General features: G+C 59.9%; 1 protein-coding gene across 3 annotated transcripts; it reads right to left on the bottom strand.

The window, feature by feature from the left end:
• Positions 1-449: 449 nt before the first annotated feature.
• On the bottom strand, positions 450-21,522 carry KRT80 (keratin 80). Of its 3 annotated transcripts, XM_045553949.1 has the most exons (11): positions 20,924-21,520; positions 15,022-15,230; positions 10,060-10,120; positions 9,723-9,818; positions 4,447-4,611; positions 3,901-4,026; positions 3,064-3,284; positions 2,523-2,578; positions 2,266-2,386; positions 1,978-2,100; positions 450-574 (listed from the first exon to the last, which is right to left on the bottom strand). In XM_045553949.1, exons 1-10 carry the CDS (start codon positions 21,221-21,223, stop codon positions 1,998-2,000), a joined length of 1,458 nt encoding a protein of 485 aa, XP_045409905.1. In that variant the 5' UTR covers positions 21,224-21,520; the 3' UTR covers positions 450-574; positions 1,978-1,997. The 3 variants fall into 3 exon arrangements, with proteins under 3 accessions (XP_045409905.1, XP_045409906.1, XP_045409904.1); XM_045553950.1 differs by lacking the exon at positions 1,978-2,100 and having other exon boundaries at positions 20,924-21,522; XM_045553948.1 differs by having other exon boundaries at positions 450-2,100; positions 20,924-21,519.
• Positions 21,523-23,010: the final 1,488 nt, after the last annotated feature.

The raw sequence follows: 23,010 nt of genomic DNA, 5'->3' as shown, positions 1-23,010 counted from the left end.
GGCAGACAGCCATCTCCGTGTTCTAGCACGGAGCCGGGCTTGGAAAAGAGCCTCCATCCCTATTTGTTGATCTGGAGTTTGATTTGGCAGGACGAGGCCTGTACCCATCGGAATATATTCTGGGTGGTGCCAGCTCCAAGTGGGGCAGAAGCACTTGAGAAGAAGCCCTGCCACCACCTGGGGAATCCTCTGTGTGCGCGGGTGCCAGGCCCACGTGGTGCCTGGCCGCGGCAGGTGGCGCTGGGACGTAGGTCAGTGTTGGTACAGTCTCCTGGTGGGATGGTGGGCAGGAGACCTTGCCATGTCCAAGCTGCATTGGTATGAAGGTATAACGAGGTCCCGGGACCCCTTTCCCTATAATTGGAGAATTCCTAATGTCCCATGGTCAACCTGATTGACCAGTGACTGACCAACCCTGAGAGGGAGATAAAAACAGACACATGGCTTCATCCATGGACAAATCTCGACACTTTATTCATCCCTTGGCAGAGAGAAGGGGGCACTGCCTGAGACAGCCAGCCGGGCAGGTGGGGTGGCTGGAACACGTGTCATCTGCCAGATAGTACATACAGCCCTGATTATGCAGAAACAGGAAGGGAAGCAATAAGTTAAGAGCCACATAAGTTATGAAAAAAATAATATATACTGTATATAACTTGTATCTCTGCTGAGGATTTGCTCCCTTGGAAACCAATAAAGAGCCTGAGAAGCAGCAGCAGTCAGCACCCTCACTGGGGACATCAGGCATGAGTGCATGTCTGCGTTTCCGGGCCTGCGAGCCGGCGGCCCGTCGGCGCCCCCTACAGGCCTGGAGGGCCTGAGGCCCGGGGTGGCCCAGCCCTGGGCCCCCATGCCCTGGAAAAGGAGATGAATGAACCACAGGCAGGCTCCAAGAGGAGACGGGGGTGGTGCGGGGAAGGAGGGAAGGTAGCTTAAGGGAGGGAAGGCTGGAGCTGCTAGGATCTCCCTGCAAGCTACAAAGCGGGGAGCCAAGAGGAGGAAATAGCACTTCTGCCAACCCCAGGGTGAGCGCTTTTAAGGCTGTCATGGGGGGGCTCCAGAGCCTGACCTCGAGGGCTCAGGAACTCCCAGACCTGCGTGGACTGTGCCTTCTTCATGGCCTGTTGGAGGCAGGGGGAGTGGGCTTGGAGGGAGGAAGGGGCAGGACGGGGAGAAGAGGAGCTATGACCCTTCAGGTCAGGGGAGGCCCTGGGCTCCCCAGTGCATGCAAAGGCGGGAAGGGCCAGGCTGTCTGTCTCCATGGAGAGGAGGACACAGGCCCTGAGAGGTGGGATTTGTGGGAAGTGGGCCCAGGGTTTCTCGGCAGGGGTGGGGCTAGGGGTCTCCAGCGTCAGGCGCACCAAAGCCAGGTGTTCAGGCTGGGAAGCACCTGGGCTTGGGGTGGAGAGCTCAGATCCCAGGCTGGGGGGTGATCGCAGAATGGCAGGGAGGTGAAGGGGTAGTCTAATTCTCCTGCCTGGTCTCAGAGGGCCTCTGGCCTCCACTCTCAGAGAGTGGACTGTGGCAAGAATTGCTTCTGGAGAAGGGCTGGGAGCTGGTGGGGTGGCCTGTCCAGTTCTAACCATGGCCTACTGGGAGGGACCCTGGGGAGGAGGCACGGGTGCGGGTGTTTGGGCTGACCTCAGAGGTCCAGGCTCAGGTCCCAAACGCCCAGGGACCTTCCTCCCCTCAGTCCCCAGGCTCCATAATACTGTGAGGTCTCTGCGGGAGCCCAGGAGGTGCAGGAAAGCCGGGGGGTCTTCAGCACCCAGCCTCCCCGGGAACTCCAGGTACAGGATGGGGCCCACGCTGGCTGGGTGAGCCAGGGCACCAGCCCCAGTTCCAAGGCAGAGGCAAGGCAAGGCTTGAGATAGGAGTTTAGGGCAAGCGTTGGGCAAAAGACTCAAAGGGGCCTTGGTCAGAGCCCACGTTGGAGGAAGAGCCTCCAAGGAAAGAGGAGGTAGAGACAAAGCCCACCTGCATTCCAGTTTAGCCCGTCAGGACCACCTCTGGCTAGAAGGTTGGAAGGATGAGGCTGTGAGACAGTGACGGAGCGGAGGGGCTCTGAACAGCTGGCGGCGCTCCTCTCCCACCCCCAGCCTGCCAGACAGCGGTCACAGTTGTCACTCCTCCTCCTCTCAGTTCAGTATCAGGTTTTGCCTCCCCTCCCAACCTAGAGGCTCCAAGCTGCTTTCTTAAGTCTAGCTTAAGTCCCTCCTGCTGCAGTGGGAGTGCCCTGAGGTTCCGTGGGTCCAGCTGCCTTACTCTGAGACCTCCGACTCCTGTGAGAAGTACTTCTCCGACATTTCGGTGATTTGGATCACGGGACCTGTGCTGTTCTTCTTCTTCCGGGAGGGGGCCCTGGAGAGGCCTGACCTGGAGGCAGCTACAGGGGACATGAGGGGTGGGGGAGGGAAGGGGCTGGAGGTTTGGGAGCCACTTAAGATGATACCTTTAGGGTCGTGATCCCCCTACACCCCCTCACCCTCCCCACCGTGCATTCTCAGGGCAAGAGGACTTACCGGTTCTGGACCGGGACTGCACGGTGCTGACCACGGTGGCCGAGGGCAGGTCCATCCTGGGGTGTGGGGTCGGGGAGGAATATGATGGGATGTAAACAGAGCCTGTGGCTTAAGCTCCCCTGGGATTGGGAGCCTGGGGGCTCACAGGTGGAGGACAATTCTTGGTTGTCACTCCCAGCCCCGGGTTGCCCTGTCGTGTGACCCTGGCTAGCTTGTCCCTTCTGGGCCTCAGTCCCCCTTTCCCTGTGTAAATGGCTAATAGTACTGAGCGTTTATTCTTGGCAGGTATTTGCATCATAATCACATTAACCTTCCCCAGTACAAGTGGCTCATGTTTATGGGATCAGCCCATTTTGCAGATGGGGCAACTAAGCCTTTAATGAACTGGGCCAGGGTCCCAGTTTGTAAGTGGCTGAGCCAGGGCTTGAATCCAGGCCTGCCAGGCGCACTGAGTCACGGCGAAGGGAAGGGTGACTCTAAGTGGCCTGCATCTCCTGCCCTCCCTCTCCTCCAGCCCCGTCCTGCCGGCCCCGCCCCTCACCGGCTCTCCTCGCCCTCCACCAGCTTGCTGTAGGTGGCGATCTCGATGTCCAGGGCCAGCTTGGTGTTCATGAGCTCCTGGTACTCGCGCAGCTGCCGCGCCATGTCCTGCTTGGCCTGCTGCAGGGCGGCTTCCAGCTGGGCCAGCTTGGCCTTGGCGTCCTGGAATGCCAGCTCCCCCTGCTCCTCCGCTGCCTTGATGCTCTCCTCCAGCTTCAGGCACTGCAGCCAGCAGGACAGAGGAAAGGGTCAGCCAGTGGGGAAGACAGGGAGCAAGTGGCCAGGGCCAGGAGTCACCTCTGTCCTTACTTGGGGTGCATGGGGAGGGAGGGCCGAGCAGTGGCATTACTGAGTGTGATAGTGGGTTGCAATGCAGCAAGAGGGAGTTCAGTTAGACCTCGAGAGACATCTGCCTAAGGTCAGAGGGAAGTACCACAAGCCACTAAAGGAGCCTATCCCAGCTGTCCTTACAGAGTGGCATTTGTGCTGAAGGCTTGTCCTGGCTAGAAGCTGGGACTTCAGCCTGCACTCGCTTCTCTCTGTAGAGTTGGTGGGGGCCTGGGAGGGAGGCAGTGGGCCCTGGGTGTGCACAGTGGTGGGGCCTCCTGACGTCCCGGCGGCCCCGGCCCATTTACAGACTCATGTGCAGAGCCTGTGTGATCCTCATAACTACCTTAGGAGGCTGTGCTACCGTCCCTTTCACAGGTTAGGAAACTGAGGCACAGAGGTGCTAAGTGACCTGCTCAGGGCCACTCAGTCAGGTCTCGGATGTCCTCAGTGTGCGTGAGAGTGTGTGTCTCCCTGCCCCTGCCCCCAGCTGGGTCCTCCAGACACTCACGTGGCTCTTGATGGAGACGATCTGGGACCGGAGCTTCTGGATGCGCACGTTGAGGTCGGTGATCTCGCTGCGGCTGCTCTGCAGGCTGCTCCCAAGCTCGGCCGAGCGGGCGGCCTGCTCCTCCAGCTGGAGGGGCGTGGAGGTCGTGGTGAGGGGCGGCCCACGGTGTCCCTCCCGGCACCCCTGGCCCCTCGCCCTCCTTCTTCTCTCCCCGCCCCCACCACACCCCTCTCTGGGTGGCCTCCTCCTGGCTGCCCAGATGAGCCCCACGGGCTGTGCCCACATCTGCCTGGCCTTGCTGGGTGACAGCACCACCGTGAGCTCTGGAGGGCACAGACGGGGCTTCCCTCCCGGCCGCCCCTCAGAGCCTGGCACGTTGCTGGGCTCCCACCTTCTCCATGCCTGTGACCCGACTGCTGTGGTCTCCCCTCATAGACTCTCAGGACACAGAGCTGCAGGCGACCTCAGCCATCACTGGGCCAGCCCTGCCTGTGGCCCCGAGACAGCCATCCAGGCCGCTTCCCCAGGCTGGTGCTCGGCCCGTACCTGGCTCCGCGAGTACGCCTCGGCCTCCTCCAGGCTGCGGGCCGCGATGGCGTCGTACTGGGCCTTCACCTCCTCCACGATGCCGCTCAGGTCAACGCGGCAGCGGCTGTCCATGCCAACGGTCACCGACACATCCTTCACCTGGGCTGCCAGGTCCTTCAGCTCCTGGCCGGGTACAGACGCGGGGGACTCAGGGCTGGTGGGGAGGGTACGGGACCCAGGGTGAAAGCAGAGCGGGCTACTGCCGTTCTGTCTCTTTGGAGAGGTGAGCCAAGGACTAGTGCCTCCCCGCCACGTCTCCCAGCCTGGACTCGTGGGAGGCAGCTCCCTGCCTCCTGCTCCCCCACCGTGGCCCTCCCTCTCTGGGAGGGGGCAGGGAGGGACACCCCACAAGCCCCATCACCCTCCAGTTTCTCCACTGTCGGCACTGGTGGGAAGGGCACAGGGACTCACTCCCGGGGGTAGGGGACGGCTGCCTCCTGGCTGTTGGGACAAAGGCCTCAGAAGTCATGCCCTGGGGCCGGGAGCCAGGACCCCCGGCTCACTGTTCCACCACCACCGCTCGGTGCCTGCAGCTCTGTCTCCGCCACTGGACGGGGACCTGCCCAGGGGCCTGGCAGAGCCGTGTGCATCTCGGGCCCTGACGTGTGGCGAGGGAGTGTCTCAGTTCACTGAATGAATGTTGGGATGGAAGCCAGTGAATGACAGGGGGCACGGGGTGGGGTGGGGCAGAGGCTGACAACCCTGCACTCTCCACTGCCGGCCTCGTTAAAGGCGGGACAGCCTGCAAGAGCCCTGGCACGGCCTTGGCACGGTGACTTCGGGGTGGCCCTGGAGACGACCGCCCGCCCCCGCTCTAGCTGAGGCAGCTTGCAACAACGACAGTACTTTCCCTTCTCCTGCCTGTCCCCAGACTTCTGGACAATGGTAAACCCACTGCTTCCCTGAGGGCTCACTCCGGCCAGACTGTGCTCAGTGCTCTGTGCACGTCCCCACATTTCATCCTCACCAGGCCGGTACTGTTGTTAGCCCCAGATTAGCCACAGAGGAGGAAACTGAGGCACAGAGCGTTAGGGAAACAGCTGTGAGTGGCAGAGCTGGACCCCAGAGCTCTTGCTCTCTGCTGCTGCTGCAAAGCTCCCTCAGAGGGGTGGGGGCAAGGAGCTGGAGCTTTCTCTGTCATCTTCCTGGCCCCACACAGGCCTCCTATCGTGCCCACAGCCTGGCAGCTTCTGGCAGGATGCTCAGGGGTGCGAGGGGAGGCAGGTGGAACAGGGATCTTTATGAGGGGCTGCAGGCTGGTGCCTCTCGGGCCCTGGGCTGCTTCCCCTGGAGGTGCTGAACGAAGGTGGTCTCAGTGTGGGAAGGAGGAGCCAGGGAAGTAGTCAAAGCATCCACTGCCAGCACTGTGCCCAGAGAGCCGGAGGGTGAGTCAGCTGGCCAGGAGGGGGCCAGGCGGGGGGTGGGGTGGGGGAAGCCTCAGACCCTGTCTGGAAGGAGGCAGGGTACGCAGGGGCTTGGTAACAGAAGCAGGAAGTGGAGTATTCAGAACATCCGCAGACCTGTTCAGACGTGCTGGCCCCTGCCGGGCTGCAGGGGGTACAACAATGCTTGCACGTGTGCTGTGCAGGTGCCACTGCGGGTGGGCCCTGGAGAGCGCGGGCTTCTGCAGGTTGGTCAGAATTAAGCTGAAGGACAGTTTGGAGCTTCCCCTGGGAGCCAGAGCATGAGGCTGCTGTGTGTGTGACCACTCTCATTGTGTTCCCCGAGGCAGGGTAGCTGGTGACTCTCACGGGGCAGCTCAGTGCTAGCAGTGAAGTGTGCTGATGGCCTGGACCCCGAGTCCCATCACCTCTTATGAGTTGGGTTACCCTGGTTAAGTTTTTAGATATCTCTGGACCTTGGCTTTCTCACCTATAAAATGGGTCTAATTATAGAACTGAAAACAGCTAATGTTTATTAAATACTTACCATGTGCCAGACACTGTTCTGAGTGCTTTAGGATATGTTAACAAAATAAATCATCACAACAGCTCGGTGAGCTAGGTGCTATTATTCTCCCTATTTTACAGACGGAGAAACTGAAGCAGAGAGAAAATAACCCACTCCAGTGCACACAGTTACTGAGCCAGTATTCAAATCCAAGCCAATCTGAAATCTACGCTCTCTTAACCATTATCCCTGCTTCAGAGGGCTGCTGTGAGGATTAACTGAGATTGAATCTGGAAAGCACTTAGCATGGTGCCTGGGATGTATTAGGTGCTCAGTAAACAGTGGTTGGGGATACTCTATTGTTGCATTAGCTAGTAAAGGTGAGGAAGCTGGGATGAAGTGTCCAGGGGCAGAGCAGCCCATTCCTGGAGCAGCCTCCCTGCCAAAGCTGTTCAGACAGCACTGGCTTCTCTCTGCAGGAATCAGCCTTCCAGGAGGTGTGCCTGGCGGCAGGGGGTTGTTGGCAGATCCCAGCTCTGGAACCAGAGTTTATGGGTGGTGCAGTGGCATTCCAGCTGGAGGTAGCCAGGCCCCAAATGTACCTGGGAGCTGGACAAAGAGGCTGAGGGGGACCGTGCCAGCCCAGGGTCCTCTCACGAGCCTGTGTCCCTGGAGGGGAGGGCAGAGAGGAGGCTGAGGCTGCAGTGTGTGGACAAGACCTTCACAGATCACGGCCGTGTGCTCCTGCTTGGCTGGCTGTGCGTGTGTGCGCACGCGTGTGCATGTGTTTTGGAGGGAAGGAGGGCTGTTTCCTGGGACACAGGGGTGGGCCTATATTCCTGATTTGGTGTGTGCTCCAAAATTGAAACTAGAGTGTCCAGCCCTCCTGGGGCTCCTTGAATCCCAACACACCTGAGGCAGCCGTGGTCGGCACTGGTAGTGCTTGGACCTGCTCTGTCCAGTGAGGTAGATGTTGAAATGATCGTATTTTGGATATATTGGCCAAATAAAATACATTATTAAAATTAATTTTTCTGTTTCTTTTTAAAAATATGGCAAAATTACGTATGCTGCTTGCATTATATTTCTATTTGATGGTGCTAACTAGAGAACAATGATGTGGGGACTCTTTCTGGCCAAGGGTCAGTGTTGCCTTCTCAGCCTGCAGTGGTGCATGGGGAGACACATGAACCTCACAGCCCAGCACCAACTCACTACTGCTGTCAAAGCAGCGGTAAATGCCGTGGTGTGCTAGCGTCTACTGCTGTCACCGCGGTCCCTTCTCACAGCAGTCTTACGACAGATACACACCCACACCCAGAAGCTCCTGCACACTGTCCCTCCCCAGCAGCCACCAGGGGCTCCCCGGCACACTCAGAGCAAGGTCCAAAGTCTGTCTCCGGGCCCAAGGCCCTGCCCTGCCTGCCCTGGGCACAGCGCCTTCTTTCCTTCCCTTCAATCACCACGCTCTCTCCTGCCTTAGGGGCTTTGCATAGCTCTTCCCGCTGCCTGCCGCCACCTCAAATCTCCACTGAGCTGGATCTTTCCCATCCTGGGGTCTTCACCCACTTTCACATCCTCTGAGAGGCCCCCTGAACACGGGCTCTGAGGCTCTCCCCTCCCTCCAGCATGAGCGCATCACCTGGGTTCTCTGCATCCCAGCACTCATTGCCCTGCAAAGCGACCTTGTCCAGATATTTGTTCACTGGTGTATTACCTGCCTCCTTTTGGCTACGTTGTAGCCTCCCTGAGAGGAAGGACTTTGCTTGTCTTGCTCAGGCTGTGATACCAGTGCCTGACGTGCAATAAGCATTGTTAAATGCATGAATGGGTTTAGTCCTCGTCACTACCTTACCAGGCTGGTACTAGTACGCTCCTCATTTTACAGATGAGGCAATTGAGGCACAGAAAGGAGAAATAACTTGCCCAAAGTCACAGAAATGGAAAAAAAAAAAGGCCAAATCAGGATTGGGGCCCAAGGGCTGCAAAGGGCAAAGGGAGTCCACAGGCCTGGCTGCTGGGGCAGGGGCCAAGAAGGCTAGTGGGTGTGCCTCTGGCAAGGCCCAGACATACCCAGCCGTCTTCCAGTTGTGCCTCCGTAGAGGCAGGGCCTGCGTCCTGGCTTAGAGCTTGAGCTCTGAGCTTGCTGAGGTGTCAGAGAGCAGGTGGAACAGACTCAGAAACGCTGGCCCTGCTGATGTCTGCCTGGGCTGCAGCCGCTCACCCACTTCCCAAGCCAGCCGGCGGGCCTGGTGCACGGTCAGCCCCACGGGGCGTGCTCTGGCTGTGGAGGGCTTTGCTGGGGACAGGAAGCTTTTCAGGGCAGCTGCTGTGTGTGGCCTGCCCAAGAGCTCTGCTTTCCTGCTGCTCCTAAGGGTTGGGGTGTTCTCTCTGCTATGCTACATCCTGTGCCCACAGACAGGTCTCAGTCCCACAGAGGCCCCACCTGGGGGCTGAGACTGCTGGAAAGGAGTGGGGCCCATGAGCAGCCACGAGGCCAATCTCCCTTTCCACAGGATGCAGCCATGAAGCTGTGGTCAGCAGGCAGCCCATGGGGTTGTAGCAGAATTTTAAAATTGGGGTGGCGACTTTGACCTCTGCTCTGACCTTGGCTGCACTGCTATAGCTTTGCACCAGCGGTGGGCAGCACACGGGCTGCCAAGCCCTGTCCTCCACAGCAATGGTCCCGCCTGCTCCTAGTCGGACCAAAGGCATCTGTGGAGGAGAGAGCCCAGGAGCCAGCAGCAGGCCCCTCTGCTGACCGCGTTGGCGGCAAGCTAGGCTTTGCTGGGCCATTGTCCACCTAGGCTCAGCAGGGGAGATGAATGAGGATGTGTTTCAGAGGCTCCTCCGTCTGCATTTAATGGGTCATTTTTCTTCTGGCGGAAGCTAGTATTGCGTGGGAACCAGAGAATGTGACTACAGGTCTTCCCTGCCCTAGCCAAAGATGGGGAAGGGTGAGATGCATGCCTGTCACAGCCAGAGCTGTGGGTGCCTGTGGTTTAGGCTGCAGGGTTTAGAGAGATCAGTTCAATCAGAACGTTTGTTCGAGGTCCCTGGGTTTCATGCCTCTGAGGCACCTGGTGCCCTGCACGCCTCAGCGCTCCAGCACACACGAAGACACAGCTCTCCCCGAGACAGTGGCCTCTTGGGAACCTGCCCATGCTCCGTGAAATGAGCGGCCAGGGGACACGTGGGATTATTGACATCAGCATGGGAAGGGATTTAGGAAACCATCAGTGACTGTTGCAGGTGCCAGGCCCCCGGATGCCCCTGCCTCTCTGGTCCTTCACTGTGGACCAGCCAGCTCTTGGCTCTCAGGACGCCAGCCCCATCCCGCTCACCTGCTCATAGATGGTTTTCATGAGCTCCACGAAGCTCTGCAGGCCTTTTAGCTTGGTTTCCAGTTCGGTCCGACGAAGGCACTCTGCATCCAGGTCCTGGGGTTGGGAGCAGTGGTGAGTGACGGGAGGGAATGTTGGGGTCCCAGGGTGGGAGTGGGGTGAGGTCTCTCAGGGGAGACCTGGCTCAGAGCCTGGGCAAAGGGGCTGGATGGGGACAGGTGTAACCCTCTGTCTACTGGTCCTGGGGCCTAAGCCTCTGAGGGCTTTGCTTGGGCATAAAGGAAAGGAGGGGGCCCCGAGGGCCGAGGGCCCATGAGGAGGTGCCCGGGCAGGCTACCTTCTTCAGCTGGACGAAGGTGAACTCCATGTCTGTGCGCTTGGAGATCTCATCTTCATACCTGGGAGGGGGAGGGAGAGACACTGCTCAGCTGGCTGAGGTTGACTCCCCTGGGCTGGGGCTCAGGGCCTCTGCTATTCCAGTTGGAAAAACGTGGCCCATCGTTCAGGTGGGTGCAATCTCATGTCCTCCGTGACACATCGCTCTGCCTCATGACCCCTGTCGATGGCCCGGTTTTCTCACTCCCTCCTGATGACCCCCCCCAGTTCTCTCCCAGCAGCTTCTGCCTCTTCCTGGCTGTGCCCCCCCACCCCTCCAGGAGGCCCCCCCTGCCGTGCAGCACTCTCTCCCTGGCACTTTGTCCCCTCATCGTTTCCCCACCTCCAGCCTTGAGAATCTCAGGTCCAATCCGGAAGTGCCTTGGGTCAAGTCCGCCGCGGGAGCATCCTGCTCTAGCGTCACCTTCTCCCCTCCCCTCTGCTTTGCTGGATGGCAGGACACCGTCCCACCGAGTTCCCGCCAAACGGAGGAACGGAAGAGCGTGGACTTTGCCATCGGATGGACCCACAGTGTGTTTCTGGGCAAGTAACCTCACTCCTCCTTGGCTTCCTCACCTGTGAGGGGTGTGGGGGTGTCGGGGTGTGTGTGTGCGCATGTGTAGGGGGCTGACAAAGTCCACCTCTGACACCGCGACAGTTCAATGGTGCACACTCAGTACTCAACAACGCGCAATTGCTACTCTCTTCCCAGTTTGGCCTCCTCCTTACTCAGGTCCACCTGTTTGGAACAAGGACACTGCTGGGTGGGCGGATGGGATCCCTGCATCCCTGACCTGACCCTCTTCTTCCGGGCAAGATGATTATCTTGGCTCCGCGGCCTCAGACTGACTCCCCTGAGCCCTCGCCTGCCCCAGCGGATGTGGGGATTCCGGGCTTCTGTTTTCTTCCCCCTCCTCCAGGGGTGCCTGAATCACTGGGCGGCTCTAATTACAGCCGCCTGCCCCGGTCCCTGACCTCCCGGCAGGGGTGGCGTCACTCCCGCCCACAGCAGCTGGCTGGCCCTGGCCCTCAGCCCCCTTCTCCACCTGCCCACCTGCGCTCAGCGAGTGGAGCCCAGGGCGGCCAGGGCCTGCAGGGCACGGGGTCTCGGGGTCTCTGGGTCTCTGGGTCTAGCGTGCCCAGTCACACGCTCTCCTGGCTGCTGCCTCAGCTTCCAAGTCTGTCAGGGGCTCTGAGGGTCCAGAGCATGGGGGCTGGGCAGAGGGGAGACAGCAGGCTGCTCTGCTGCCTGTGGTCTGCCAGGGAGGACAAAATGCACCAGAAGCGCCTTGACTGGAGGGGGAGTGACAGGTGCTGTGGGCCACCCCCTCCCCCTGTGCTGGGTACTTCACCTGTACCCTCTCCTGGGACCCTCAGAACCCCGAGTGCGAGAAGTCCTATTGGTCCCATTTCACAGACGCGGAAGTGGAGGCTCAGAGAAAGGCTCGGAGGGGCCTGTGGCTCGCTGGCTCAGCACGGGGCTCCCGACTACTTGGGCTCAAACCCCAGCTTCTTTACTAACTAGCTGTGTGACCTTGGGTAAGTCACTGTGTGTGCCTCGTGCATCGTAATAGTGACATCATGAGGATTACAAAGGGCAACACATAAAGCACTTCCAGCAGCGAGCCGCACCCCTGCGGCTCAGCCCTCTGCCTTGGCCTCCAGCATTCTCAGAGAGAAGCCCCCGGAAGCCCCATCGCAGAGCGTGGGGGGCTCTCTGCACACCCCTCCCAAATCCTCAGGGCGGGGCCAACCTGAACAGGCTTCCTCCTGGCATGTGGGGGTCTCCAAGGAATTCCCTGTCCTGGGAACGGGGACCTGGGGAGCCCCTCCCCGACAGGTCCTCCCCACACAAGCCCCATGGTCAGGACCCCCTTCTCCTTTGCCATCTGGATAGCAGGGTTCTGCCGGCCTGGGGCAGGACCTTGGGAAGAGCAGTCGCTGTAGCTGTCTGCGCAGCCTTCCCTCCGCCCTCCTCATCGGATGCCCTCGTCGCCCACCTCTGCTTTCCACTTGGCCCACTGAGTAATTTCTAGTTGCTTGGGGGCTGCTCCCTGGTTTATTTTTGGCTCTGTCTCCTGAAAAGCCTTAGAAGGGGAACTTCAGGCCTTGGGCTGGGGGCACTGAGCTGTGTCAGAACCTCCCACCCCTCAGATGTGCCCTTGCCTGGGGAGGACAGGGGGAAGTTGTGTTTCCAGGGTGTCGCTTGCAGTCAGCAGATAGAGACCAGCCGGGGTCCAGGGGGACATAGGCAGGGTGAGTCGAGGGAGACAAGTGGCCTGGCAGCTGCTCTGGGAAACCTCCCCTGGCAGAGGAGGACACCAGGATTGTGGGGACCAGCGGTGGCATCCTCTAGGCTGGGTCTGCCTTGACCTTGGACCTCCAGGTATGCTGAGTGGGTGGGGTGGGAGCAAGGCCTGAGCCCCCAGGGAGAGGCTGGTGGCACAGCAGGAACACTGAGCTGAGTCCAGACTCTGGGTTCCAGGCAAGGGCCAGTCCTCGTAAGGCTACTGCTAGTCCAGCCCTAGCCTTTGTGTGAATTAGAAAAAAGACCCTTCCTCAGGGGGTGTTTGACCTTGTAACAGCCTACATGGCTTGATGCACGACTGAATTGCAGCTCCTATTCACCCATCCACCACATATTCTTGTGCAGTGCACAGCTTGCACAACTGTATGTGGCATCCCTGAGTCAGTTGTCGTGTGGCCTCAGGCAAGTTGCTTCGCCTTGCTGGGCCTTTGCTCCATCCTTAGTTAATGGAAGGGTTAGACCTGCTGATCCTTGGGGTTTCTGCTACCTCAAAGCCCTTGGAAGTCTGTCCCCACAGAGGCTTAGGTGATACCTCTCCCCTATTCCACCCCCAATCCTCTGCCAGTCTGCCAGTCACCAGCTCCCAAACCCGTTCTCAGGCCCTTTTTAGCTTGTCACACTGGCACCCCCCCCACAACTTGTTTATTTCTGTGAGCCGGGCTGATCTCATCTGCCCTGTAGGGGCAGGGCACAGCCCCTCCCTGTCAGGGCTCGGCCTGGCGTCTCCTGGCTCCTGGGGGCCCCAGGCTGTGCACAGACAGGCTGCAGCTCCCTGGCTCTGCCTGCAGACCAAGGAGACTTCCAGCCTCACCAGCAGGCCCAGTCTGTCCGTCCCCAGCTTAGGTGGCTCCCCACCCAGAGCCGGGGAGAGAGGCCCTGAGCCTAAGCAGTAGTCAGACAGCAGTGGATGGAAACCGGGCAGCGGGCCAAGTGAGGGGGCTGAGTCAGATTAAAACAGCAAGTAGCATTTGTACAGAACTTCCAGCTACAAAGCGCTTCCGTGGACATGATCTGGCTGGGCTCGTGGGAGCAGCCTTACCTGGTGCCCGGCTGGGGTCAGGGAAAGGACTTAGCGTGTAAGGCTGTGTGACTGAAGATGAGCCCTGCCCTCCCTGGGCCTCTGTTTCCTTCCATAAAAGGAAGATCCAGGGCTCCCACTAGCTCTGCTGTCCTCTGATCCTTTGAAGGCCAGAGACCTACTTGGGATCAGTGAAAAGGGCCACAGGTTCTGGTGAACTGACGTGACTCTCCCCATCACGGCCAGGCGCTGGGGAGCTGGGCCTCTAGGATTGTGCAGCCAGATGTGTTTCCCTAGGATTTGGGAGGGCAGGGCCGGGGGAGAGGTGGTGGGAAAGCTGGGACACAGCCCTTGCTCCTGGACTCCCGGACAGGCTGCCCCCATCCTCCAGCCCTGTCCTGCTGGCTGCTCGGGGACTATGGGCCTCGCCTCAGACTGGCGGGGTTTGGGGCTGCAGAGCACGGCAGGAGGGGAGACCCTGGGCTTGGCCACACCCCGTCCTCCCCTCTTGCTGGCTGGGGCCTCCTTGCAAGGAGACCAGACCCAAGGCGTGGTGCAGGGGCACAGCCTCTCCGCTCTGCTTCAGCCTCCTGTTCCTGAAGCCCTGCCCCCTGCCTGGTCAGAAAGGGTCGTGTCTCCGCTGAGCAGCCCAAGTGCCTGGTCTGCCCTTTTAGAGCCAGTTCAGTCCAGCAAACCTGCACCAAGGACCCCGTGTGCTGAGATCTTGGGCCTTCTAGGAGACAGCAAAGCCACCATTTCTAACTGCCAGCTACCATGCTGAACCCACGACTTCCTCCTTACACCAGCTATAGGTTGGTATCGGCCTTCATCACTCCCAACTCACACAGGAAGAAACTGAAGTTCAGAAAATTAAACAACTTACCTGAGGTCAAAAAGCTAGTGAGGGGTGGGGGCAAGGATTAAACCCCATCCTGGTCCAGTTCCCCAGCCTGGGCCCATAACCGCTCAGTTTGCCCGCCTGTCTGTTTGTCTGCACCGCTAAGTTGTGAAAGTAGCTTGCAGGCTGGGGCCGTGTTTTCCTCATCTCCCTAGTTCCCAGTCTGCCCCGATGCCTGGCACGCGTTGCCTGTAGGGGATTGCTTCTTTACTCAGATCAAACCCACCCTTCCCATCCCCTGCCTGCACCCCAGCTGTGGCCCTCTCCTTTCTAAGCCAATCAGGATGGAAATCCAAAGCCACATCTAAGGCAGAAGCCCATCTGTTATTCTAGCTAAGGACATGATTCCCCATCGCCAAAGCGACATGGGGACAAGAGCAAGCGTGCTCATGGCCCAAGAGCTGGGGTGGGATTTGTGACAGGGGGCCCGGGGGCCAGCAAGCACAGTTGTCTGGGAGCCAGCACAGACTGACTTCATTGTAAGGGTCACCATGTGGGAGGGGCAGCTGCAGGGTCACTGCCATATCCCCACTGTTTAGAATACCATCTGACACACACTAGTCGCTCAAAAACTGTATCTCGGACAAAGAAATGTTCCCTAACTTCTTTCCTCTTTCTCTGGCTTGGGTGCCTCCCACCTGGGTACAGCTGGGTCCCCACCCTCCGTCCTTGCCCACCGCCCCCACAGGGCGAGACCTACCTGATTCGAAACTCCTCAACCTTCTCAAGCACCTGCAGCAGGTTGGCCTCCAGCTGCCCCCGCTCCTGGGTCACTTTGCGCAGTTCCTCCTGCAGCCGGCCCTGGTACTCCTCGTAGAGGTGCCCGAGATCGAAGGTGGCTGTGTCCTGGCCCTGCAGGAAGCTCCAGCGGGTCTCCAGCAGCTGGTTGCGCTGCTCCAGGGCTTGCACCTGGGAGAGCAGGAGGGCGGTGAGCGGGCCAGGTGTGGACCAGTCGGGGCTTGGGGGCCCTGGCTGGCCAGCGAGCGCCCGTGAGGGCTTCCCCGGGCAGTGGCAGCTCATCTGTGCACACCCACCCCAGCTCTCACTCAGCACCTTCAGAACGCATCCTAATTACTGATTGTTCAGACTGAAGATGGTGAGATAAGGGGAGGATCAGCACTAAGGTGGAGCCAGTTAGCAAAGGTTTCCAGCGGAGGGGAGGGAGGGCAGGGCAGTGCTGGCCAGGGCAGGGAGGGGACGGGGTGTGAGACTGCCGACATGTGCCAGGCTCTCCCTGCCTGCCTGGAGCTGGGGTGGGAGACCCCAGGGAACAGGGGTGTCAGAGGCCCCTCTGCCCTCTCCCCGCTGTGACAAGCCTGGTCTCATTTTGTCTTGGAAACTCAGCAGGGTAGGGCCTGGTTAGCACCATGCTTAAGTGCTAATCCTCCCGACAACCCAGGACTTGGAGACTCCCAAACCTCAGTTTTCCCATCTAGAAGTTGGGGGTGATAACACCTGCCGACCTCTGAGGGCTGCGGGGGAAGCGCCTGGGACGTGCTCTGGAACAGTAACAGTAGCAAGAGCTCATGTCGCCCCTACCACGTGCCAGGCCTGCTTCCAAATGCTCGACATCTCCAACTCATTTAAACCTGGCAACAACCCCATGGGTAGGTATTATTATCAGCTGCATTTTACAGATGAGGAAACCAGGCACAGAGAGGTGGAAGAACTTGCCCAAGGTCACAAAATTAGCAAGTGGCAGAGCCAGGCCTGGAATCCAGGCAGTTTGAGTTTAGAACCATTTCACCGCGACCACGGATGCCTCCTGTTTGTTGCTGGAGCCATGCAGGCTCTGGGGCCCCAGCTGCCCTTCCTGGGCTGGCTTCTGCCTCCAGGTAGGCCCAGTTTTGCCTTGAGGATGATGACAGGAAGACCGGAAGGACAATGTGTCCTGCTGCTCCTCTCAAGCTCTGCCTCCCAGACGCCTCCTGCTGTCAAGTCCCTCCTGGGTCCTCTGCCTCCCTCCACCCAGTCCAGCCCAGCTTGGCCTGGGCCCTTCCCCACCCGCCTGTCCCCGCTAGGCTGCAGCCTCCTTGGGCACTGTCCTTCCTATGTCCCAGGCCCTCTCTGCTTCCCTCCTGCAGGAAGCAGTCACTGACTGATTGCTTGAGAGACTCCCGCTTCCCCCAGCGCCGAGGCCCTCAGTTTATCTGTTTCTCTCGTGCCCGACTCAGCACCCTCCGGTCACACTGGGAGCCGTCTGCTGCCCTCTCGGGGTTTCTGCACGCTCGGTGTCCAGGACGTGGGTCGGCCACGGAGGTGGGAGGCAGGGCTGCGGCTCGGCTCCTGGCCAGTGCGTGAGGATGCTGTGACAACCAGCCCAGAGATGTGCCCTTGACCACAGGCAGGTCGCTGGGCCTCCTCCCGCCACAGCCGCTGCTGCTGGCCTGGGCTCCCGGAATCGAAGCCTACGAGAGCCGCCGGGAGCCTTTTGGAGCAGCTGTTCTGCACCCTTCCTTTACAGAGGAGGTGATGGAGGCCGGGGCTGGGGGTGGGGCCGAGTTACTTGTCCAGGGTCACACAGCAACTTGGTGGCCAAGCTTCTCAGACAGGCCCATCTGATGGCTGCTGCCTGCTCTGGACCTCATGGCTCCCCGTCCCTCCTGAACCTGAGTGCCGGGCCGGGCTCTCCTCTCTCTGACCCCCCACCTCCCCAGCTTTTCCTGTTCTTCCTGAGACGCTCTGAGGACCTTAATTTATCCCCTTTGGCATTCGCAGTCGACAACTCCAGCAGGAATATTGGATGACAGCGTCTGGCGACAGTATTTGTGGGCTGTCATTTCCCTGCTTAACTCCCATCTGTACTGGTAGGTTCTGCTTGAAGCCAGCCTTCAGCCTACTGTGTTCTGTACTCACAGCCAAACAGGTTCAGTAGGGAGGGAGGTCAAGAGGGTTTCTGCCCTGCTTTGTGTATGTGAGAGGGAGCATTGGGGGGGTGTCTGCTCACCCCACCTTCTCTCCGTTTTGACAAGCAGGATCTCCATGTTTACACTGAAGGTGGAGTGATGGGAGAGCTGTGAAGTTCCTTCCTCCACCCATGAGGAACTGAAAAACCACACCAGGAAGTTCTTCCCTTAGTCTAACCTCAATCTCCTGTGCTTCAACACTATCCTGCTGGGACACAGTGTGCATCTGGGCAGCCAGTCCAGCCAGAGGGCCTTTGTGGTCTTGGGGGATCAGGGGCAGGTCCTGTCTCCTGCTGTCCTTGGGGGAGTGTCTTGTTGCCTGGGTGGGTGGGGATGGGAACTCATCCCCTACCCAGGACCTTCCCTGCAGAAAGGCTCCTCCCTCTCGGAACAAAGACCTCCGGAGAGCGGAAAATCCCGGCACCCTGAGGGGTGCCAGGTTAATTGCCTCTAACCCATGGAGGCTGCAGAGCCCTCGCCCCTCATACCTCCTCCTCTCTGTCCCCCACCCGTAGATCGTGCTGTAGCAGCTCCAGGAGGGGACTCACAGAGCAAAAGCCTGTTCCATCTGCCGTCCCGTTTTACAGTATAGGAGACTGTGGCCCAGCTCCGTGGTGCCGGGGCAGGGCAGAGGCTGGGGGAGGGATGTGTGTTTTGTAGGGGAAACTAAGCAAGCTAAACTGGAGCTCCTGGCTGGGGTCTGGGGGCTCCTCGGGGGAGCAAGGTGACCACCTCAGAGACTTCAGGTCCCAAGCCTACAGGGCAGTGTCCCTGGGGCCTGCAGGTCCTATTGCTCAGATGGGGCCATCAGATCCCTGCCTACGGCCAGAAGCTGGCTTTGCCCAAGGAGCCTCAGCGACTCTTCGTCAGGAAGGCCTGGTTTGTGTCTTTCTGTACACAGGCACGGGGAGGACTCCAGAGCCTGCCAGGGGCGGTCACGCAGGCCCTGGGGAAGACATTGTCCCCACGCCTCTGTCTCCAGGCAATGCAGCATTGCCCTTGGGCTTCCTCTCTACAGCCTCCCCAGGACACCCTCGGCCAGTGCTGCTGCTTGTCCCACCTGCATCCCCTCTGTTGTCTGCATGTGAAGGTGAGAGGCCCAGACAGCAGCCTCTGCCAGAGGTAGGCATTGCCCTCCCGCCTCCCTCTGCTTCTCCTGCTGCTGCTCCTCCTCATCCCCCTCATCTTGTGAATCTGAGGCACAGAGAGGGTAAGCGGCTTGCCCAAGGCAACACAGCCAGCAAGTGGAAGAAACAACACTGCTCCAGGGCCTCTCTGCCAACTCCTCAGAGTTTCTCTGCCCTTCCTCCTCCTCCTCCTCCTCCTCGGTGCTCTCTGAAGGGGACGTGGAGCCATGTGCCCCTGCCCTCTCCTCTCTTTGCCCAGAGCCCCCACCCACTGGTGCTGGCATCTCAGTCCTGGGCCTTACCCCAGGCCCAGACATCTCTCTCCGGCCCTCGCTGCTCACCAGGTCCCTTCACTCCTCCTCCCATCGGGGCCCTTCCCTTCCCTCCCCTCTTCTCATGGCTCCTGCCCAGAAGGGGCTAACTGGGTTCTAGGAGCTCCCTGGGCCAGGCCCATTTATTTTATTTTTTTGTTTGACAAATAATTAGAACATATTTACCAGGTGTGGGGGATGTTCTAACTGCTTTTCAAAAATTATTCCATTTGATTCTGACAAGCCCATGAACTCGATGTATACTGCGGCACAGAGAGGTTAAATAACCTGCCTGAGGTTACACAGCTGGTCAGTGGTGGAGCCAGGATTTAAACCCAGTATGACTGCTCCAGATTTCACACCCACCTGCTGCCTGCTTCTACCTGGGCCCCAGCAGCCTTCACAAGGGGCTAACAGAGCTCCTCTATAGAGCTGCGGGTCAGCCAGGACTCCTTGGGGCAGAGCCCCATAGTCAGAGCCCCCAAAGGGCTGGCACCCACAGCACCCTGCGTCCCACCCTGAAGGGCACCCCGGCTCAAGGCCAGAGCTTGAAGGTTGGGAGGCTCCAATTCTGCTAAATGCCTTCAAGGGCATTGCCCTGGCTCCTGGGCATAGGGCCCCAAGCCCCAGGGCCCCCTCCCTGTGCCCACCCACTGTTCATCCTGTGGCAGAGGCACAGGGTGATATCAGCACTGGCATTCCAGGGAGAAAAGCCACACATCAGAGCCAAATCACACAGCTCAGTGAAACATTCCTTTTAAGGGACTGAAGCAGGTTGGTGAGGAGGTGGCTCTGCAGCGACCTGCCTCCCCAGGGCGGCCGGGCTGTTCCCTGAAGGAAAACTAGCCCAGCGGTCAGGCTGGGGGAAGGGAGGCTGCACCTCTGTGGATGGTTGCTCTTCCCCTCCAGGGACCTGACCTGGGCACCCCAGGTGGGGACAAGGAAACTCTGGTCTAGGCACATGAATGGGGGAGGGAAATCAATGATTTCCTTCTCAGAGACCACTGGCTTTGTCTCGCAGACCGAGCTCAAATTGAGACTGCACCACTTGCTGGTTGTGTGACCTTGGGCAAAGCACTTAACCTCTCTGGTCCTCAGTTTCCCCATCTGCACAGTGCCGTGTGGGCACATTACGTCACATTTGCAAGGTTCCTGCAGAGGGCCAGACACAAGCAGGTGCTCAGTGCTTGTTCCTCCGCCCCTCCCTGTGAGCTCCCACTGCATGGGGAGGCCAGCAACGTGCAGAGGAACAGAGTCAGGGGGACCAAGATGCAGGCGAGGTCAGAGCCAGGGCTGGAGGCTGGGCCTCTGCTTTACTGGGAGGGTCAGGAAAGTAGAGTTTTCCTCATCTATAAAATGGGCATAAAATGTCTTCATATAGTTGTTAAAGGAAATAGAGAGAAATCTGCAAAGCACCCAGCACAGTGCCTGGCACACAGCAAGCAAGTAGCAGCTGTTACTGTCATGATTATTCTTGGGCAGGGCAGGAGGGCTTCTTGGAGGAGGTGAGGAGCAGGTTTGGGGGGTGGACGGGACTCCCTCAGGAGCTCCCTTGCCCTGGGGGCAGAGATGACACAAGTGCCCCCGGCCAGTTGCAGGCCATGGGTAGTCGAGGAAGTGTGGGGGTTGGGTGCTGAGGACTCATGCCCCTGCTCAGGCGGGGTGCGGGGAGGCCGGCCAGCGGCTGGTCCTGACTCGAGCATCCATCCCTGCATTCCTATCTCCTGACGTGCCAGAGCTGCATCCTCTTGCCACAGCCTCCTTCCGGCAGCCCCACGCGCCCCCTCAGCCCTGCCGGTTCTTTTGACCGGGAAGCTGAGCAGGGCTGCAGGGCCACTGAGGGATGGGCAGGAGGGTGGACCTTGGGAGGTCGTCTCTACTGTCCATCTGCCTCAAGTAGGACCAAGGGCCACGCCCCCATCAGCCGTTGCCGTGACGGGGACCCTTGGCAACAGTCGGTGCTGCTCCCTAGTCCATGCCTGGTGGGATGGAGGGGTGGGGGTTGGTGGCCCCAGGCCATGTGGCATGTTATTGTCCAGATGTCCCTCAGAGGCCATTCTGGGGTCCTTTTCTCCCCCCGTGCCAGGACGGATCAGAAATTCCCTCCCCAGCCCTCTGCTCAGCGTCAGCAATGAGGCCTCCCCATTGGCTGTGGGCAGGGGTGGGGCACGATGATCCGTGCCAGGGAAATACAGAGCTTGGCCACCTGCCCAGGCCTGGCAGCCCTTAGTTTTGGGGACCCCCCACCGACTTCTCACCTTGCCAATCAGGGAGGCAAATTTATCATTGAGGACCTTCATCTCCTCTTTCTCCTGGTTCTTTTGCTGCTGGACGGCCGGGTCCACCTTGAGGTCCAGGGGCACCAGCAGGCTGGGGTCCACGGTCACCTTGGGGATGGTGCCAGCCGACCAGCAGCCTGTGAGGCTTCGGGAGCTGAAGCTCGGCCCGGGGGCCCCGCAGCTGCTCCATCCCGAGGCTCCAGGCCGGGGGCTGCCCGCCGGGGTCACCTCACAGCCGCTGAGGCTGCTGAAGCCAACGACACAGGAGCGGCAGGCCATCTCGGACCCCCGGCCTGGGAGCAGGAGGGCCCAGGGATGAGTGAGTGAGCCTTGGATGGGCGATGGGTGGCAGGCTCTGGTCGCAGCCGGGGCAGGCTGGGGACTGAGGAGCAGACACCTGTCGTACAGTGCTCATTAGCTGCAGGAGGGCGGGACGCCTCCCAGCCTGACCAACCTGTTGGATGATGTGGTGCTGCGGCCCCTCCCCCAGCACAAGCACACAGGGTTCTGCCTCCCCCAGGGGATCTGCCTTGCTGAGGGGCTGGTCACGGGCCCCCAGCCAAGCAGGCCTGGCTCCAGGGAGGGGGCCAAGGCTGGGCTGGGGGGGGCGGGGGGGTGCGGAGAGTCAGCAAAGGAGGGCAGATTCAACAGGGAAGGAGAGAGCAGAGAGAGCAGAGAGAGGCCTCTCACCGCAGGCAGCCCTCGCTGCATACCTGACGGCTGACGTAGCCGGGCTCACATACTTCTGGAAAGGATGAGGCAAGCACAGGCCCTGAGCTCCCGAGTGTGGGGCAGCTGTCCTGGGCACCGTGCCAGCGGGCACTGGAAAACAGCACCTTTGTCTCCCTGCGTATCTGCCCCTTCTTCCTACCTGCCCCTTCCTTCCTTGGCTCCAGCTGTCACCCCCTGAGCACCTGCCACGCGCGCTCCACTGTCTCAGAGGCTAGAGGAAATAGATGGTCAGGCCAAGAGCCCTTGGCTTTGGAAGCGTGAGGCTTGGGTTCAAGGCTTGGCTGCTCCCCCCCAGCGTGACCTTGATCAGCGTCACCTGATCTTTGTCCTTGTTGATAAACTGGGGATGAAAATACCCACTTCCCAGCAGGCAGCGTGTGCGAGGCACTTGGTGGAGGCCCGGGCATGAGGTTGGCTCTGCCTCCAGGGCCGTGGGAGCCCCCGCCTCCCTGGCTGACCCTTCTTCCCACCCTCCCTCCCTCTCTTCTCTAGCTCCCTGGACCTCTTTCATGTGAAGTATGACACGGAAATAGAAAAGGCACCATTTTGCCCCCACAGAGCCTGCCCCCCGTCTAGGGTGCTCCCCTGCCTTCCGGTTCCTGAGGTCCCACTCTACCTCCAGGGGTTGCAGCTGGCCTGGTCCAGCCTCTTCCTTCCTCCCCGGCCTGATGGTCCCGATGCTCTGGCCCTGGTGTCCTCCCCGGGCCTGGCACGGCACCCTGGGTGGTGGGGCCAGAGCAGAGAGAGGAGCGTGCCTGGGAGGGTCTCAATGGCCAGAGACAGCCCCCTCTGGACCCAGAGGAAGAGAGAGGCCCTGAAGGGGAGGGCCACCTGCGGGGTCACATCACCCCTCCTGGCCGCCTCCTCTTGGTCCAGATCTTTTTCCCACACATAGGGCACTCTTGGCTCAGGAGGACACAGGACTGTTCTGAGACCACGGCTCCATCCTGCACCTGGCTCCCAGGGTGCCCTGCTGGGTGTCTGTTCCCACTTCTGACGCACACTGCCCCTCCCCAATACCTGCTCGCACGGCCACTTAGCCTCCCGCCATCCTTACCCCGGCATGGTATCCGAATGGCATGTGGTCAGACACGCACCCTGCCCCCTACCCAATCACCCTTGTGCTCTGTGGGGAGGGTAGGGGCAGCAGTGGCATCTGGGCTCTGCTGAGGCCAGAATAGCCAACACATCAGGAATGTGCCAGATGCTTGGTGCGGATTAGCTCCACAATCCTCATGACAATCCCCGCTGCAGGTGGACGCTTTGATTCTAGTCACCCCAATTTATAAAGAAGGAGGCTCAGAGGGTTAAGTGCCTGGTCTAAGGTCCCGCAA

Source organism: Lemur catta, chromosome 6, assembly GCF_020740605.2.
Source record: "Lemur catta isolate mLemCat1 chromosome 6, mLemCat1.pri, whole genome shotgun sequence".
In the NCBI taxonomy this organism is placed as follows: Eukaryota; Metazoa; Chordata; class Mammalia; order Primates; family Lemuridae; genus Lemur; species Lemur catta.
The sequence above is the reverse complement of the archived record's forward strand: the minus strand, read 5'-3'. Positions and strand labels throughout refer to the sequence as shown.

Coding starts and splice junctions, on each gene's coding strand:
- KRT80 (XM_045553950.1), bottom strand. CDS start 21,223: ATGGCCTGCCGCTCCTGTGTCGTTGGCTTCAGCAGCCTCAGCGGCTGT. Junction 2,387..2,522: donor GCAGTCCCGGTCCAGAACCG/GTAAGTCCTCTT, acceptor TGTCCCCTGTAG/CTGCCTCCAGGTCAGGCCTC. Junction 575..2,265: donor CAGGAGTCGGAGGTCTCAGA/GTAAGGCAGCTG, acceptor CTGCATAATCAG/GGCTGTATGTACTATCTGGC.